The sequence below is a fragment of the Callorhinchus milii genome, unplaced genomic scaffold (genome assembly GCF_018977255.1).
Source record: "Callorhinchus milii isolate IMCB2004 unplaced genomic scaffold, IMCB_Cmil_1.0 Scaffold7, whole genome shotgun sequence".
Lineage (NCBI taxonomy): Eukaryota > Metazoa > Chordata > Chondrichthyes > Chimaeriformes > Callorhinchidae > Callorhinchus > Callorhinchus milii.
Window position 1 is genome coordinate 10345288 of NW_024704748.1, and position 19059 is coordinate 10364346.

The following is a 19059-nucleotide window of genomic DNA, read 5'->3' on the forward strand; positions in this document are numbered from 1 at the left end:
ACCAAATGTGGGTTTACTGCAGGGAAACCGTGACCGCAAAGCTCAACATTTCTTTCTTGCGCTTTCAAGCAGCAAACTTTACTAACGATGGTTAATTACACAGTGAATCGAAGTGTAGCGCATTTCCAACAATGGGAACCTTTTAAAGGTTGGTTCCTGCCCCCCTTTTAAATCCAATCTTGTTGTGTGGCGAACGTTTTTGTCTTGTGAATTGAGTGTTTCCTTTGCTCTCAAAACTTCACAATGTATTTTCTATTATCCATTCAGTTACTGCCAGTTTGATGCCGACGTAGATTGGTGTGTATGGGCTTGTTGTTACGAGCCTAAGGCAAGTATTCTGACTGTAGAGCTGCAAAGTTTATTTCAGGGAGGAGCCTTATCAGAATACACAAGACCAAGGGAGAGAAGAATTCCTTACTACCTGCTGGAACATTCCAGAGGTGAGAGATTAGTGTGTTCAACCTAAGTATTTGAAAGGTTAGTAATCCTTATCAACCAGAGGGGAAAAAGTAGGAAGGTGATGAACAAATCCATGCACTGAAACCCAGATAACTATAAAAACACAATCGTCAATACATTTAAAAAACACTGCAGATGTATATTTATCAGTTTGCCTTGTTGTTTGAGAAGTTTATTTTCATTTACTATCTCAATTTCACTTGTGAAAGGCACTCTTTCAAATGCAAAGATTTATTATTGTTTGCCTCAAATGTCTTTACGGGTCAGCTAAGCTCAGTTAGTAGCAATCTTGCCTGTGAGTCAGAAGTTTGTGGAATCAAGTCTCATGTCAGGATTTGGAATTTGACTCAAGCCTGACACTCAGTGCAGTGATGGGGGTATGCTGCATTCTCATTCTTTGGATGAGCGTCAAAGATCCCGTGATACTATTTTGAAAGAGAAGGGAGTTTCTCATAGTGTTCTAACCAAGGCCCTCCACTCCCCCTGTTAAAATTAGCCATTCACTCATGGCTGTTTGTGGGACATTGCTGTGCGAAATTTCGCTAACCGCCTTCACCTACAAAATTCACAGTCACTATACTTATAGCATATTCCCTTTGAAGCACTCTGAAACATCCTCCTAAGGTGAACAAAGTGGTTGTAGTTCAGTCCTCATAGTAGATAACTTCAAATGAGCAGCAAGGTTAGTTCATGTTTCATTTAAGTGTTAATGTACTCTTTCCCAGCCTTCTTTGAAACCTTCACTTATTCATATCCAGACACATATAATCCTCAAGAGAGTTAACACCCTGCCAGGAAATGTGAGTCTTTAAACAAGTGAGTGCAAGAATTTAAATTCCTGTGTCTGCATAAAATATTTTCCTGTTGTTACAGTACAATAATTAGTTATTTAAAAATAATATATCTGCACAATTAAAAAAAAGTCAGGTAAATTGAAACTAACTCTTCCCTCCACGAACGCATTTAAATTCACGAGGAGCAATGAAGAGAACTTAGAGAAAATACATGATGCAAAAATACCTTTTTTAAGTGAGGAGCCTTATTGTGAGAGTCTTGTACAGAATACCACCAAAGCTGAAAAAATAGGAGAAAAGATGAGATAAAGGAAGGAGCAGTGGTTAGATAATGTGAAGTTGAGTTTTAAAAGCCTGAAGAGTACATTGTGAACAAGTAAGTGAAGCTTTAAAAGAAAAGATACTTGAAAATTTAATAAGTGAGATGTAAGCACAGATGTACGTAGAGAAATAAATAAAACAAGTGAGCCATCAGTGAAAAGCGAAAGAAAGGAAATGAGATCTACCATTAAACACAAAGGATGTGAAGGGACCATTTGCATGAATAAATATATAAATAAATATAATGTATAAGGCATGCCCTTTAATGAAAGTGAATCAACTTTGAATAAATATGATCATTTGAAAACATAAAACCAAATTGAAAAATAATGCTAACTGCCTATAGTTGGGCCTTATGACAACATTGTGAAAATGTAGTTTCTGAATAATAAATAACCTCAGTTAAGGAGGGATTACAAGCAACAAGGTACATCTGAAACTCAGATTTATTCTCTTCGGTAATGATTTCCGAGTTCTTAACACTGTAACTGAAACCTAGCAAAGCAGAGGGTTACTCTTTAGCTCACTGACTGATTCCAGTACAGTACTTCAAGAATGCCTCCTCATTAATCCCAGCGTCCGGAATTCTTCCTGTAAACTGTCGACGTTGTTTCCTCAATCTCAAGTGATGGAAGTGGCCATTTGCTCCCGCTGCAGATTATGGAGCCATCGATGTACCAAGTGATAATTTGAATGGCCCACATTATTTGGATTAACTACTTAGACCCAGTTCGGTTTTATGTGTAGGAGCAAAGCAGATTTTCTAAATTGCCACTCAATATTTTAAATGCTATTCATTATATTTTCTTGATTTATTTTCGCATTATTCTCATCAGAAATTTACATTTTTAATATTTCATGTTTGTTTTTAAATGATACGTGAATCAAATGGTGCATCCCCTGCAGCAGTCTCTCCATTTTCTTTGAAGTACAGGAATAATTTTAACATGCTTTTTGTTTTTTGACAACAGACCAGTCATTACATGTTCTTCTTATTTAATTAAACAACTCTGAAACATTGCACAATTCCCTCTTGTATTGATCACAAGGAGACTGCATTTGGAATACTATGTATAGTACAGAGAACCCAAGTATTAAAAGTGTTGGAGAGGATTCAGAAGAGAGCAGAGATTTGTTTTGCTGTGTATGATCTTATCTGTTGCTATTTTTCTTGAAGAATATAGATTTACCATGAAAGGATTTTAAGGAAAAATGAAAGATATTTGGACATGTAGCTCAGTGGTTAGAGCACTCAATTCGCAAGTGAGAGACTTGGGTTCGATTCCCAGCAGGGCATAATGTTAGGCAAGTTTCCTTATTGGGGACACCTCTGTTTGGCTAGTAGTAAACAGGCTTCCAAGCCCTCCAATCGGGCTTCCATGTCGCCCACAGCGCAGAAACCACCCTGGTCAAAGTGACAAATAACATTCTGTCCATCTGCGACCAGGGCTCACTCTGCCTCCTCGTCCGCCTTGACCTCTCTGCTGCTTTCAAAACCGTTGACCACTCTATCCTCATCCACTGCCTCTCCTCTTACTTCAAACTCCACGGCACTGTCCTTGATTGGTTCAGATCGTACCTCTCACACTGCCTGCACTTCATCTCCTCAAACGGCTTCTCCTCTAGCCCCCGGATCGTCTCATGTGGGGTTCCTCAGGGTTCTGTCCTTGGTCCCCTTCTCTTCAACATCTATATGCTCCCTCTTAGTGACATCATCTGCAGATATGGGGCCAACTTCCAATGTATGCAGATGACACCCAACTCTACCTCTCTGCCTCCACCCTTGACTCCAGGATCACTGCTGTCCTGTCAGAATGTCTGTCAGACATCAAGTCCTAGATGAGGCTAACTTTCTTCAGTTGATGGTCAATAAGACCGAGGCTCTCCTGATTGTCTCCAGACAGTGCTTCCTCACCCAGGCGCTGACAGCATCACTATCAATGGTTGCAAACTCCACCTTGCTAAGCCAGTCCAGAACCTTGGAGTCTTGTTTGACCCTCAACTATCCTTTCTACCCTACACTCTGCCTTCCCCCACCTCCGCAATGTCACCCAGCTTTGGCACTGTCTCACACCACAGGCCGCCGAAACCTTCATACACTGAGGCTCGACTATGCAAACTCACCACAGCCTCCCCAACCGCTCTCCACAGGCTGCAGATCATCCAGAACTCTGCAGCCCGTGTCATCTCCTGCACTAGGCTCCGCGACCCTATCAATCCCATCCTTGCCCAACTCCACTGGCTTCCCATCATGCAGAGGATACAGTTCAAGATCCTGGACCTCACCTTCAAAGCCCTCCATGTCTTGCTCCCCTCTACCTCTCTGACCTCCTAACTCCCTACCACCCTATTCACTTCCTCCGCTCAGCAGGCTCCGGCCTGCTTCACATCCCCTGCCTTGCTCACCCCACTATTGGCAGGCGGGCCTTCCGCCACTCTGCACCAACCCTCTGTAACTCCATCCCCCAGTCCTGCCGTCTTGCCCCCTCCCTCGCCACCTTCAAAACCCACCTCAAGACCCTCCTCTTCATGCTTTTGATCTCCCTATTTCCCCCCCTGCCCTCCACCTCCCCCACCCCAACCCTCAGCTTGGTCCGTAACTTTGTCTGTCCAGTGCCTTGGGACGTCCCTCCCTACTTGAAAGGCGCTAGACAAATGTAATTTTGTTGTTGTTGTAGTAAGTAGGAACTAGTTGTTAGTCGATTGGTGGATCACTTTTCAAAAAAATTTCTAAAAAAATTGATCATTTTAATCCACGACTGTTTGTGGGACACTGCTGTGTGTGTTGACTGCTGCATTTCACCCACAAAATATACAGTCAATTCACTTTACAGTATATTCTGTGAAACCATTTTAGATGTCTCGACCTGATCAGGTGCTATATCAAATACAAGGAATATTATTATATCACATCTTTAGTCATTTCCTATCACTTTGTATGTCCCTGATGTAATTTATTGTATGAGTATTGTCAGGATACTGCTTCCTCATTAAAAGGTTATGCAAGGCTTTGTGCTGGCCGCAGACATCACAATGTTTGCTGGCAGAATTTATATCTAAATATGGTCATTGCTGCTGCAATGGTTAGTGGTTTTAAATTCTAATCATTCCCCCTAGGCTTCCACATTCACAATTCCTCGGATCAGCTTTATAATTGGGCTGTCTAGTTCACAATATTTTACACATGAGCCAATAATTGTTTCCAGTTTTAAACTGAAGATTGGAGTTGAATAGTTAGAAAGTGTAGAGAAGTCCTGTGGGCATACAATTTATGTACCACATGAGTGCTGATGTGTTAACTTACCTACCTGAATTATTACCTGTAACTTAAGTGCTGAGTGAGTTAGGGTTAGCGAGTGTTAGCTAAAATTCATTCACTTTCTATTCTGTTTCCACCTATCAGATAAATTATTGAGATAATGTTAGATGTAATAATTAATAGTTAGTTGAGGGTCAAACAAGACCCCAAGGTTCCGCTCTGGCTTAGCAAGGTGAATGGTGCAACCATGGATGGTGATGCTGTCAGCGCCTGAGGTGAGGAGGCACTGATGGGAGCCAATCAGGGGAGCCTCGGTCTTGTTGACATTCAACTGAAGAAAGTTAGCTCTCATCCAGGACTTGATGTCTGACAGACATTCTGGCAGGACAGCAGTGGTCCTGGAGTCAAGGGTGGAGGCAGAGAGGTAGAGTTGGGTGTCATCCGCATACATGTGGAAGTTGGCCCTATGTCTGCGGATGATGTTACTAAGAGGAAGTATATAGGTGTTGAAGAGGAGGGGACCAAGGACAGAGCCCTGAGGAACGTTGCACGAGATGATCTGGGGGCTAGAGGAGAAACCGTTTGAGGAGATGAAGTGCAGGCGGTGTGAGAGGTACGATCTGAACCAATCAAGGACAGCGCCGTGGAGTTTGAAGTGAGAAGAGAGGCGGTGGATGAGAATAGAGTGGTCAACAGTATCAAAAGCAGCAGAGAGGTCAAGGCGGACGAGGAGGGTGAAGGAGCCCTGGTCGCAGATGGACAGAATGTAATTTGTCACTTTGAGCAGGGCGGTTTCTGTGCTGTGGTGGTATGGAAGCCTGATTGTAAGGGTTCGAGAAGGGAGTGGCGAGAGAGGAAGGAGCAAAGTTGAGAAGCAACTTGTTCCAGAATCTTGGAAAGGAAGAGGAGATGGGACAGTAGTTAGGGAGTAGTGAAAGGTCCAGGGAAGGTTTTTTAAGGATAAGAATGATGACAGCGGTGTTTAATGGGGTGGGAACAGCACCAGAGGACAGGGAGAGGTTAACAATGTCAGTGAGTAGAGGGGCAAGGAGATTGAGCTGGGAGGTAAAGATGGGGGTAGGGATGGGGTCGAGGGAGCAGGTGGTGGGTTTCATACGGGTTATGTAGGTGACGAGAGAGGAGGGGGAGACGGGTTCAAAGGTGTGGAGGGATGGAGTGGGAGGAGAAGATGGGGAAGGGGTAGCAGTTGGAGTGGCAGAGGCAGCTGAGTGGATTCCCTCGACTTTGGATTCAAGGAAGTCCAGCATCGCCTTGCAGTTGGCAGAGAAGTCGGTTTGTGATGGAGAAGAGGAGCCTGGGGTTGTCCTTAGCCTCCAAGATTATTTTGGAGTAGAACAACAATTTAGCGGAGGCAAGGGCGGAGCGGTAGTATTTGACTAGGTCCAGTTAGGTTTGATTTAAGCTAGGTGGGCTCAGCGGAAAGCCCTGGGCTTTAAGGGAGCGGAGGTGGCTGGTGTACCAAGGTGATTTGCTTGAGTAGGAGACGGTTTGGGAAGAGAGGGGAGCAAGGGAATCAAGAGTGAAGGAGAGGGAGCTGTGGAGAAGGGTGCCCGAGGAGGATAGGTCATTGCGGGAGAATGCCCAGAGGGGAAGGAGTTCAGATGTCTCCAAGGCAGCTGAGAGGGAGAGGTGAGAGATTTTTTCCAGGGGCAATATGAGATGGAGGTGGGTTGGGTGGCAGTGGGGAGAGGGATTGAGCTAAGGGAGATGAAGTGATAGTCTGAGATCGCTTTGTCGATGATGGTGAGGTCCGAGACAGTGAGGCCCCGAGTGATCACCAGGTCGAGGGGGAGTTCGCGGACGTAGGTGGCGGAGTGGATGTGGAGGGAGATTGAGGGGGTAGACAAGGGAGGAAAAGTCAGCAGAGCGAGCAGGAGGGGGTGAAGTGAAGGTTAAAATCGCCAAGGATGAGGAAGCGTTCAGAGCAAAAGGAGAGGGAAGATAGGAGGGTGGAGATGTCAGGGATGAAGGTGGGGGAGGGCTTGGGGTGGCGGTAGATAAGGAGAATTTGGAGGGAAAGGTGCTCAAAGGAGGGGGAGGTTCCAGTGGAGTATAGGAATTACAGTCAATTAACTTTACAGTATATTCTGTGAATCACTTTGAGACGTCTCAAAGATATAACTCGCTATGTCAAATGCAAGGATTATTATTACAGAAGGGAGTTTCTCCTTGTGTCCTGGCGAACAATACCTCAAATACAGTTGGTCCTCAATTTCATGGCTCTTTGTGGGACATTGCAACAATTGGGCTGCCGTTTTTTCCTACAAATACAGTCGCTCCACTTTACAGTAAATCCTGTGAAGCTCTTTGGGACAGACACCTGACGTGAAAGGGGCTAACCAAATGCAAGGATTATTAATATAGGTCATGTCAAACTTTCCCAGGCTATGACATGCTTATTGTATCTGTCCTTATAATAATTGTCATTCTAGACAAAAGGTCCAAAATTTCACCAGTTTTTGCTTGGAAGTCAATTTAAGGTCGTGGAAAATTCTAATTCATAATTTGGAAGCCAATTCTTTGTAAGATCCAAACATTCAATAATATCCATATGGTATATTCTTCCAGGAATGTCAAGCTTTTTAGTTATACCTCAATCCAGTTACAATCCTCCAGGGCTTCTTATAATTCACCTTTGCAGAACCGCGCCCGAAGTGTGTGCGCTTCAGGCGCGAGCAGCAAAATAATAGTGGTATCACTTTTCATTCTGTGAGCTGTTTGTTCTCGTCCAGTGCGTTTACCAAAGGACGTGAGCCTCTACCTTTACAGGATGGCCAAGTAATTTATTTGCAAAACTATTGATTGACTAAAAACCTAATATGCAGATAGACGGAGAGGGAAGCAAATGATTGCCAACCTGACAACTGCTAAAACAACCAAACCTTTAATGTTACAGTCACTACAGGGCGGTGTTGTGGGGGGAGGAGGGGGAGGGGTGTTGTGCAGTGGTTGTGAGCTTGTCGCCGAGTGCGCATGTGTAAAGCACAGCCGGAGCCGTGCCACTGAACTGGGGGGGGGGGGAGGGGGAAACGTACCGCTCCTGTGGCGCTGGTGCGCGTGCGCCGCCAGGGCCACGCGCAAGCGCAGTGCAGTGAACGAGCGGCTCGGCTTCGAGGTGGGGGAAAACCACAAGTCCCGGGGTCCTTTGCGCCCGGCCGCACGCAATCGGGACGTCGCCGAAGTCTCTTCGCTGGAACCTGTGTAAATATATATATATGTATTATATGTATATATAATCTCTCAAAACTTGCCATTGCTTCTCAAATGTTTAAATATTCAGCGTCGCACCAGTTGACTCTCGGCCTCTCCAAACCCTCTCACTGCCCAGGTAGGTAGGAAGCCTTGAAAGAGAAAGGAGCGATGATGATGATGATGATGATGGTGAGGCGGCGCTGGGGGCTCATTAAAATGAGGCCTAAATTGTCACTTGTCTGTCACTCACTCACTCACTCACTGATTGTGGAGGTTTCTTGGCTCTGAAGTTCACTGTAAGTCAACTTCTTGAAAGCATCGGCTTCAGTAAAGCCTTAACAAAGAAAAAGGGGATTTTTTTTTCACAATTCGTTTCTGTACAATTAAACGACTTATTGCGGTTTTTTTTAATGGTTTTACATCCCAGAGATGCGCTGCTCGAGGGTCAGCAAACCAGTTGAGCCCTAAACTCGTAGGTACAGAGTGTGTGTGGGGGAGGGAGGGAGGGAGGGAAGGGGCAGTCAGTGAAGGAGGGAATACATTTTTTTAAAAAGCAAAGTGAAGTCCAGCTTTGCTATAAAGGGAAAAAGGAGTGGAATGAAAAGAAATAGAAAATGAGCGAATTGAGAAGGAGAAGTAATCAGGAAGGGGATGAGAAATTAACTGAGTTACTTCAACGTAGAATTAGAGCTACAGTATTTATCCCAACAAGGAAATGACATAGTTTGTGGACAGCAGATTGGTATTGAGATTTTAGGCCTCCTCTCAGCTGGATAAATATTGTATCTTATCAGTTGTAATAGTCAATATCAGATGATGTTCTCTTATGCTGTTTTAATTTTGAAGGAAAGCTCACTGCAGATACAAGTTAGGTTTTGTACAGTGATATGCAATGGTTTGCCAAGGGAATGCTGGTTGAGATGATATTTTGCAGTATGTAGATGAGCACAGCCAGCAGCCATGTTACATGCTTTTTTGTTGGATGTTCAATTAAGAAATGGTCATAGTTATGTTAAAACCTATGATTTATTGTGTGTTGCAAGGGAGCTAAATAAAGTGGCCTCCAGAGTGGAGTTGGGATTAATACAAGATTGTCTGCATTCTGGCTTTGAGCTCTGCTCTAGTAATAGTTGTTCTGCCCAAACCAGTAAATCTCATAAAAAGTATTTTGCACCAGAGCTTTATATCAGAAATTTCAGGTGCAAGAATATATCCTTGGGTAAAGACAAGTTGCACTCCTATGTTTGTTTTCTTTTCAGTGACATTTTTGATACTTTACAGCAGTATTGATAAACAACTAATACTTGTTGAAACAAATAATTTGGAGAGCAAGGTACTCCTAGTCTGGAATTAATCTTGTATTTGTAACCAATTTGTTAATTTCACTTCTGGCTTTCTCCAGTTTTCTTGTTGTCATAGACAAGTGTATTTATATTTGGATAAACATATACAAAGATATAATTTGTACTTATTGAATAATTTCACTGTGGCAGTCAATCTTGGAGAAGCTTGACAGCAGTACTTCAACTGCATCCCAATTTATCTTGTACATCTTTTCAATTAGGTCCTTCAACAAATTGAAGGATGCAATGTCTTCAGAACAAATAGGAATTAGGCGTTTCAATCTTTATGCCTCCGAATGGAGGTTCTAAAAAATCCAAAGAGTGATTATTAATTCCTACGCAAACCAAAATGTTGAATTTTAAAATTAATATTTTGGAATAAATATATGAAGACTAACACAATAAGAGAAAGTACAGATTGTTACCAATTGCTGCTTCCAAGATTGAAGTGGAAGTATGTGTATGCGTTTTCTTTATGTGATTTAAACTGGAGATGAGCAATGAAGTAGCACAAATGAAAACAAATCTTTGAATTTGATGTATCACGTGATCACATCAAAATGACTGAAGCACTTCAGAGTTATCTGCAAAGTGTAGTGACTATGTATTACTGGGTAAACATGGCTGCCAATTTATACTCAACAGTGTCCCCCAAACAGCCATGATGTAGACAAACAATTTTATATATGGATTGTTGGCAAGAGAGAAACTCCCTTCATATAATGCCATGAGATCTATATTGTTTATCTGAACAGACAGCAAGGACTTAGGTCTGTCTACATTCTATGCAAATGATGGCATTCATGACAATGAAGCACTCCTCCAGCGCTACATTTAGAGGGTCAAATGAGATGATGAGCTCAAAGTTCTGACCAGAGGCTTCAATCCACACCCTTCCAAATCAGAGGCGAGAGCACTACCAACTGGGTCAGACTGACAGCATCAATTGATGACTTATGTTTTACTTATAAATTAAAGCTTTGGCTGTGAAGGAGACTGTGGTCCAGTGGGCTTATGTTCACACACTCCAGTACAAGCGCTCCGGGATGCTACCCTTCGTGAAGGGTGCAATATTAAGTGCAAGTTTTTGTCGTCATTGTAAACGCATATTGATTTTTGTCTGCACTACCAAATGGTCACCTTAAATTTCTTGGGCACAATGAAGAGTTGTAAAATGATGATAGTTAAAATTTGAAAGACTGTTTGCTTTTAAATAAAATCAGTACAGTTAATGGAATCAGAAATGAGAAATCTCATATCACTCTACTCCTGGGAGGTGAAATAGTTTCCTGAAAAGACCTGAAAATAATGCATTAAAATAAGGCCAAATAAGAATGATTTAGCTTTTTTTTAAAAAAGCGTTGTGCAATAGGAAGTGGGCGTCTGCGATTGTGGTTATTGTCGTTGGTTAAACAGGCATGGTATGATAAGATAACAGCTGATGTTAACTTCCATCTTTAAGAGAACCAGTTAATGAAAAACTCTTTAGGTAAGTGAGGAAAGCTATGATGAAGCATCACGTGACAATCCTTGGAATTTTAATATCCTGGCGCAGTGAACAAGTCAGAGATAATGTGAAAGGTTTAAAGTAGAATTTTAAAAAGCCTTTGAGAAACAGTATAATTCCTCTAGATAAATTGTGAAATATGTCTAAATACTGTAGATTTTTAATTAGTCTTCTCAAATGATGACTGCAGACAGATTTGAAATTCTAAATTTCTGCAATGGCTGAGGTATCCCTCAGATAAGTTGCTCAAGGAAATGGGTGAGGCTGTGGTTAATGTGTTTGTATATTTGTGAATTGAGAGGACTTGGCAGAAACACAGAGGTTTGACCTAATCATTATTTAAGAGTTAAATACAGTATGAAGCTGGGATCTGTATTGGTTGAATCCAACAACAACAATTAGTTTTATGCGTTGCTGCTGAAACTCACCTCAACCTTGAGAGTCCACAAAGATGAGACAGCATGGTTTTCACAGACCCACTGTGTTTTCTTCATTTTATCGAATACAGTATTCTTGGATTTCCAGAAGACAGAGATATATGATTGTTCAGAAGAGTTTATTTCTGATGAAAGCATTGTAATTGTTTTTGTAATATTTTTCAGTAGGAAATAATTTGAAGGGAGGTTTCCTGCTTCTCCCCTCATTTATATTGTGCTCAGTTGAGAAGGAAGCTTATGCATCCTTCTGCTTTCTCCAAATTACTTTCTGTTGAATTTAACTTCAAGGAATGCTTTAAATCGTATGGGACAATTCATGGGACCACAGCCTAGCTCAGGCTGGCAAACCTCTTATACTAATGAAATTTACTCTCTAGACTAAGAAACTATCAGTCAGGATGGGCAGTTGAACTTTGGTATTCATATTAGCAGGAGTTAATTTATTTAGTATTGTGCCTGTCATTGTATTAGATACTAAAGGTTCATAACACCACCACTTCCCCACCATCACCATTTGCACACCATTTTTCTTTATTTGTTCAGTCTTTGTCTCACATTAATGGATAAAATTACATATTTGTAGTGAATGGAATTGAAAGTTCTGTTTCAATGACTGAATTCCTCCAAAGTTGAATTAGCTCTTTTGGTGCAAAAAATGTAATTAGGGCTTGGAATCTTTGCTCTGTGGAACAGGATACAAATAGTTTCAGGTAAAATATTTTTGCCCATACTCAGTGGCATGAATCATTTTTTTGTCAAAAATAGGGTGGTGGGTAATGCTATATTTGTTCAGAGCTTTAATTCCTCCATTTTGTTTAGTGCGAATGACTAATTGTGACCTCAGCCACAAATGTGTTCTTTTGTACATTAAAACTTGATGAAGCAGATGTTAGTATTGTTATGCTTCCACCACACCCAGGAATTTGTGTTTAGGCCAACATCCAAACGTGGGCTCACAAGTGATCCATACACTGTTACACTATCTGCTCCCTTTGAGATACAACAACAACAAAATTATATTTGTATAGCACCTTTCACCTCGCGAGGACGTTTCAAGCCACTGAACAATCAATGTTTTGGACCCAAGCTGGGGGTTGGGATCAGGGAGGGTGAAGGGCAGAGGGGGGAGGGTGAAGGGCAGAGGGGGGAGGGTGAAGGGCGGGGGGGGAAGGAGGATGACCGAAGGCACGGTCAAAGAGGAGCATCTTGAGATGGGTCTTGGAGGAGGCAAGAGAGGGGGGGAGGCAGAGGGACTGCAGGATGGAGTTCAAGAAAGTGGGGGCAGAATGGCAGAAGGCCCGCCTGCCAATGGTGGAATGGGCGAGGTGGGGGACATGAAGCAGGCCGGAGCCCACTGAGTGGAGGGAGCGGGCAGGTTGGTAGGGGGTCGCAGAGGTCGGGGGGAGCAAGGCCATGGAATGCTTTGAAGGTCAGGATCTTGAACTGTATCCTCTGTGTGATGGGAAGCCAGTGGAGTCGGGCGAGGATGGGGGTCATAGGGTCGCAGAGTATGGTGCAAATATACAACCTAATATTTGAATGGCTTTGTAGAAAGCAGCTTGATACCAATTGCAAACTTTCAGGGAATGGTCAATATTTCACAAAAATCCCATTTCAACTCTACTTCTGAAGGCTGTCTCACTGAGCAGACGTATTCCAATATGCATTGTATTACATTATTATATTTATATTAAAATTCATCTGTTGTTTCTCAGTCCATCTGTTGAATCGGTCTAGAATTTCTCAAATGCTGTTTATTCTTAAATTGTTCATCTGGCAATAAAAATTTGAGTTGTTTGAAATTTTACATGAAGTGCTCTTTTCCAAATCATTTATGAACTGCAGGCAATCTGGTACAGACTGTAATGTAACACTGCTAGTCATTGCCCTCCATTTCTTTGGTTTTCTAAAAAACCAAGCCAACCGCTCATTTCAAAACATAGTATCACAAAGAAATCAGAGCTGATTTGTGTTAATTTTTTTTTCTTGCTTGCTAATTTTCTTCCTTTTCCCCCAGAATGTATTTGATCCCTTTTGCTTCCGTTGAGGTTCACAGGTGTCTGGTGTCTGACTGAATAGGCCATTGTTCTTACGAGATTCTTGGCAGTAATGGGTACATTACGTACAATTTATTGCAGTTGGAAAAATTACCCCTTGCATAATTCATTGATATGGCATTTTATTATCAATGAGTTATGGATGTTAATAAATACAATGCATTGAGCAATGTTCCATTGTGAAACATCTGGTTGGGGCAGGGAAGAAATCTGCAAAATGGCGTGTCCTGCGCTAGACTTTTTTTGGTCAGCAGGAAGTCTGACACGGCTGCCAAAACCCAATGCAGCACCACAGACCATTCCGCACAGCAAGCTTTACGCCCCCACCACCACTGTCAAAAAGTATGTCATTTGCAACGTCAGTCAATAGGAAGTTGACATGTGTGACGCAAACTAATTCTGTTTACCTTTTTTGGCGTGAAATATGACAATTATTTTTTAGCTGATTATTTTAAAAATATTGGTATTTAGTCATGTGCTTTTCTCAGACTCCATGTGATCTGTTACCTCAAAATTTATTCCATGTCCCTCGGTGTCATTCCTAATACCCTCTTTCAAATTCAGTAAGAAGACTGTCTGTAATCACTGTTTATAAAAATCCCCAATCATACAATTTTGCAGCATAGAAAGAGGCTATTTGGCTCCTATGTTTACATAAAGAAAGATATAGACATCACTACTTTCTTGGTCCACCTTATTCATTCAACTGACTGGTGGAATTGTGCCTGAAGCTTACTTCAAGTCACAGGACTGGGTTTTGTCTATTGATTTATCTCTGAAGTTGAAGTTTGGATCATCAGAAAACAAAGTTATTTGCTTTTTCTTATCCAGATTTAATCAGCAACAGCAAAGCATAAGGGTAACCTCACCTACCACATTGTGGGGTGATCTCTCTTGTGTCCACAGCCCCCATACATCACCGAAGTACCAAAGACATCAGGTATTTTTACAGTTGGGGCAGACAAGGTTTTATTGGGGATCGTGTCTTCGAAGTACGATTATATACTCCTGTCACAAACTTGCATTCAGCCCTTCTATCAGAGGACCAAAACCCTTAGTGTAGATACAGCATAGGAGAATGTGTTGCAGACTTTGTATTGACTCATGGCACAGAGCAAGAGCAACAAATTTGTTTCCAGCACCTAAAGTGGGATCAGGATAGACTGTTGACCAGAATAGGCACTTGGGGCTCTTTCACCTCTGCACTTATTCAAATGCTCCAAGACGTTTGATGTGTATTTCAGGAAAGGGCAGTGATGCTAAGCTTGAGGGTTGCTATGTGAAAAAGTAGGGTTTTCTTTGTACATTAAATGGCTAATAACATTTTTAAATTCTATTTGTCTAGAGACTAATAATTCCTACTCTCCATGCCTCACTACAGATTTATTTGGGTTAGCCATACCTATCAATTAATTTTTTTTAGCTGCTTGGAGGATTTTAAGTCAACAATCAGACACTTTTGGAGGGGAAAGCTAGACTTATACTGCTCTCAAATCCAATATTCCCTGTTTTTAAATTTTTAAAATATTTTGTCATGTTTGTTGCAGTATAAAAACAGCTGTGATTTTATAAATGGAAATTGGAAGAAATTCACTAAAATATATAAAAAGGATTGCTTGTGTAATCCAATGGGTAATTCAATAATATTATTTAATTTAAAGGAAGGAAACTTGCACATTACAACACGTGATCATGTTGAAATGCTTCAAAGAAATTTACTGTAATTGCTGTCAAACATCGTAACTGTTGTACGTAGCGGATAAATTCTAGGAAAATCCAACAGCTATTTTACGTGCAGCAAGGTGTTGAAAACAGCTTTGGGGTGAATGACCGGCTTATCTGGAAGTTGTTCAATTGCATCACATAATCTGGCACCTCAGTTGTATTGCATTGGGAGTGTCATCTGAGACATTGCACTCAGGTTTCAATTTCAACCCACAATTTTCAGATAGAGGCTTTCAACTGAGCCAAGCTTGGCACCAAGATATCGTTAAAGGTATTTTTCAATATGAGTTTTTCATTTCTCCTGGTGAGGCAGGTATCACAAGTTTTGTTTGGTTGAAGAAGGCTCTTTGGACCATCTGATCTGATTCTTCCAGAATACTCACCCTACCGTTATATCGCATCGCAGCATCAAGCTTCTTTAAACGAGTCCTGACTTCAACCATCTTTCCTGGTAGCTTTCTTGTCATTAATTACCCTTAGGTGAAGAAAAATGTCCTGGTTTTCTTTCTGTCCTGAAAATGTCCTTTGCAACTCTAAACCTATGTTTTCTTGTTTTCTTGCCTTGGTACATCCTAAAGTATTATAATAGGTTTACTTTTTTAATCCCATTTAAAATCTCATATACTATCTTCTGAAAGATTGTGAGATGTCTTCTCTCATGACTGTAGAGTACCGGGTCATGTAATTATTGTTCAAAGCTCATTTCTGGGGATCATCCTTGTTGCTCTCCTCTGCACTGCCTCGAAGGCGCCTCATGTTGGGTGACTAACACGATATGAACTAATCTAGAAGCAGCCTGACCAGAGCACTGTATAGCTTGAGTGGCAGTATGCCAGTTCTTACAATTTCTCTTGTTTTGTAAAAAGTGACAGACTGAGAACAATTAACAAAGATTTCCAGTTAATTGTTCTTCAGTTTTGGAAAGGGTTTGTGCATAATTACTATGGTCTGGTATTTTGACCGAATGTTTGTTTCAACCAAACGATGTGCTACTGGAAGATCAGTTGCTGTATGCCACAGTTATCGATTTGATTTGTACGGACTCTTATCAGTCTTATTGCAAAATCAAATACTGTGCGACTCTTTGATCAGTTACAGTTAAAAAAATGTGCAGTTCAGGTATCCTGATGAAACATACTAAAATGTTTTTTTTAATTGCAGTGGTAAAGTTCCTGACTAGGCATGGATAAAACGCCCTTCAACCAGCTCCAAATGTGTGGGGCCTGGGTTCCAAAGGAACGGCTTGGAACAGGAGGTTTTGGAAATGTCTACATGTATGAAAATAAGGTAAATATAGTATTACACAATGCTGGAAAATACAACTTCTCAATGATATGATAAAGCACGATGTCAAATGCAAGGAGTATTATTTCGATATCAGAAAAAGAAAATCATTGTTTGGAGGAAGTGGTGGGTATGGTGTTCAAAATCAGAAATTCTTTCTTGCCCTCCTCCAGAAAGAGTAGAGTTATAATGAGAATGTGATTCACAATTGCTTCCCACTCCATGGCCATGTGAGCATGTTTTGTGGTGTGGTTGGCTAACAGGAATGGAGTATGCACAGAAATTGAGGTTTGTAGCTGAGATGATTTAATGTATCTCAGTGCCTATTCAATTCCAGCATGTGATGTATGCTCAGTCTTTGTGAAATCAAGCAAGAAAAAAAGTCCTCTCTTTCAGCTGCTTTGCAGCTTGTGGTTATGGATGGGAAGAAAATGCTCCAAATCTCCTTGAGTCACATAAGTTCAACCAAGTGAGTAAACAACCTGATTCCAGTTTCTGCCAATGCCTTACTGGGTCAGTTGCTTCGAGGTACTCAAGACTGGGCTTGAATTTGCCTGCATTTTTTCCTGTTTAGAGTTCTGTGGAGGTATCCATTGATTCCAATTAGGGAAGTCAGCGGATAGCGCCACAGAACGTCCTGCCTCAAACCCTCTGTCTTGCCTCTTCTTTACCATCTTCAAATCATGCCTGAAGATGTTTCTCTTCCACTGTGTCAACAGTCACCTCTCTCCTCTCAGCATCAAACTCTATTAAGCGCTCTGAGACACTACCCCAAGTGAAGAGCACTATAAAATGCAAGTTGCTGTTGTTGAGAAAGACAAATGGAGTTCTGTCTCACTCTACCATAGAAATATTGCATCATGTGTTCAGCAGTTATATGAATTTTAGTAGCATGGGAATAATAATCCTTGCATTTGATATATATCCTTATCACATCATCGAGACAGTGCTTCACAGGATATACTGTAAAGTGCAGTGACTGTATTTTGTGGGTGAAACGCAGCAGCCAGTTACGCGCAGGAATGTCCCACAGCCCAACAATCGTGAAGTGAGTGATCAATTTTATTTGAGGGATTGTTGGCTAGGACACTGGGAGAAATTCCCTTATCTTTTCAAAGAGTGCCATAGGATCTTTAAAGTCCACCTGAACAGACAGACAGGACCTTGGTTTAACGTCTCGTCTAAAGGATGCCACCTCCGACAATGCAACACATCCTCGTCTCTGCGTTGGAGTGTCATCTTACATTATGTGTTTCTTGAAGCTCCTTGAAGTATGATACATGTCCAGTCAAGACTGAACAAATAATCTAATTTGATTAAAAATAATTTGAGTCAGTTTTCAACTTCTCGCTCCAGTCTGACTATCCACTCTTGATGCTTGTTAACTCTCAGCAGCAGTGGTGCAATATTTGTGGGGCTTGTGGGAGACTGAATTCATATTCCAGTTAAAAGAAATCAATGAAGTAAAATACTCCATGGTTTAAATGATTATCATACATTCTCTTCTCAAATATACTTGAGGATCTGAACGTCTCTTCCAGGACACCATAGAAAGGATTGCAGTGAAAGTTTGCCGTTTGGAGTTGAGCGCCAGAAACAAACAGAGATGGTGCCATGAGATTCAAATCATGGAAAAGTGAGTGGATCTTTAAACTTGTTGGGATCACTGTAGCACTTTTTAATGGTGTGTGGTTGAAACAACAGCTCCAAATTCAGCTGCAGTATTTGAAAATTTAAAACAATTTTAAGAAAACACAAACAGAATTAAGCCTGTTCCACTAGTTCATTAGCTTCTTTAAATCCTAATGCTTTGCCTTTTTGCCATATTACTTAATACCTCTGTCAGCCAAGTAAACATCTATCTTTTAAACTTCCCTCTTCATTCCACCTCGAACAAATATTCTCTCTCTATTAAAGATTTACAGTCCCGTGGCCAGTAAACTTGCTCAAGTAAGAAAATTTAGAAATAATCCATTGCATCTTTCTTATTCCTTAATCAATTTGTTTATCTAATTTTTTACCAATTCACCATTGCTGACACAATCTGCCTCCCTGAGTAGTTTATTCGGAGAAACAACAGAATCATCATGCATAAGCTCCTGGTCACTACCCCACGTGAAGGACACCTATATAAATGCAAGTTATTTTTCTTGTAAGCTATGAGTTGAACATTGGCCTTTAGCTGTTCCAGGTTTTTCTTATAAGATAGTGAAGGTTCAAGTTTGTGTTTTGGTGTGGTCCATTACAGTGCCTGCATCTTTCACTTGTGTATAAGTTACACATAAATTATATTGAGCGCACTTTGAGGTTTACCTCCCTATTTATCTTTGTCTCCCACAAAGGTTGAGCCATCCAAATGTTGTAGCAGCACGTGAAGTTCCAGTAGAAATGAAGAGTCTTGCAATTAATGATGTCCCTTTCCTTGTCATGGAGTACTGCTCCGGAGGTGACCTGCGTAAGGTAACATTTAAGTTTACATTTTCAGTGAATTGATAGAATATTGTACTTTTTTTAACCTTTCACAAGATAAATATTTTCCCCTTGTACCTTACAATATGAGCCTTGTTTCTTCATCCAGGTTGTACAGTGACCGAGAAATATATATTATTGTCTGATTCTTTTGGATGAGAAGACTGTGAGTTTTTCTCTTGTATCTCTTT

General features: G+C 41.2%; 1 protein-coding gene across 7 annotated transcripts in view; it reads left to right on the top strand.

Annotated features, from left to right (window-relative positions):
• Positions 1–7977: 7977 nt before the first annotated feature.
• The window catches only part of chuk (component of inhibitor of nuclear factor kappa B kinase complex), a 41927-nt gene continuing 30845 nt past the window's right edge, over positions 7978–19059 (top strand). For 3 of the 7 annotated variants that reach the window (XR_006085235.1, XR_006085234.1, XM_042336731.1), the window contains exons 1-5: positions 7982–8055; positions 14222–14330; positions 16277–16402; positions 17941–18035; positions 18742–18859. Coding sequence is in view for 5 of the 7 variants with exons in the window: in XM_042336731.1 (XP_042192665.1) it covers positions 16298–16402; positions 17941–18035; positions 18742–18859 (318 nt within the window). In the remaining 2 variants the exon portion in view is untranslated. Of the gene's footprint in view, positions 8056–8108; positions 8183–8207; positions 8343–14221; positions 14331–16276; positions 16403–17940; positions 18036–18741; positions 18860–19059 lie in introns of those variants that run through there. The other 4 variants (XM_042336732.1, XM_042336733.1, XM_042336734.1 and 1 more) reach the window with 4 other exon arrangements.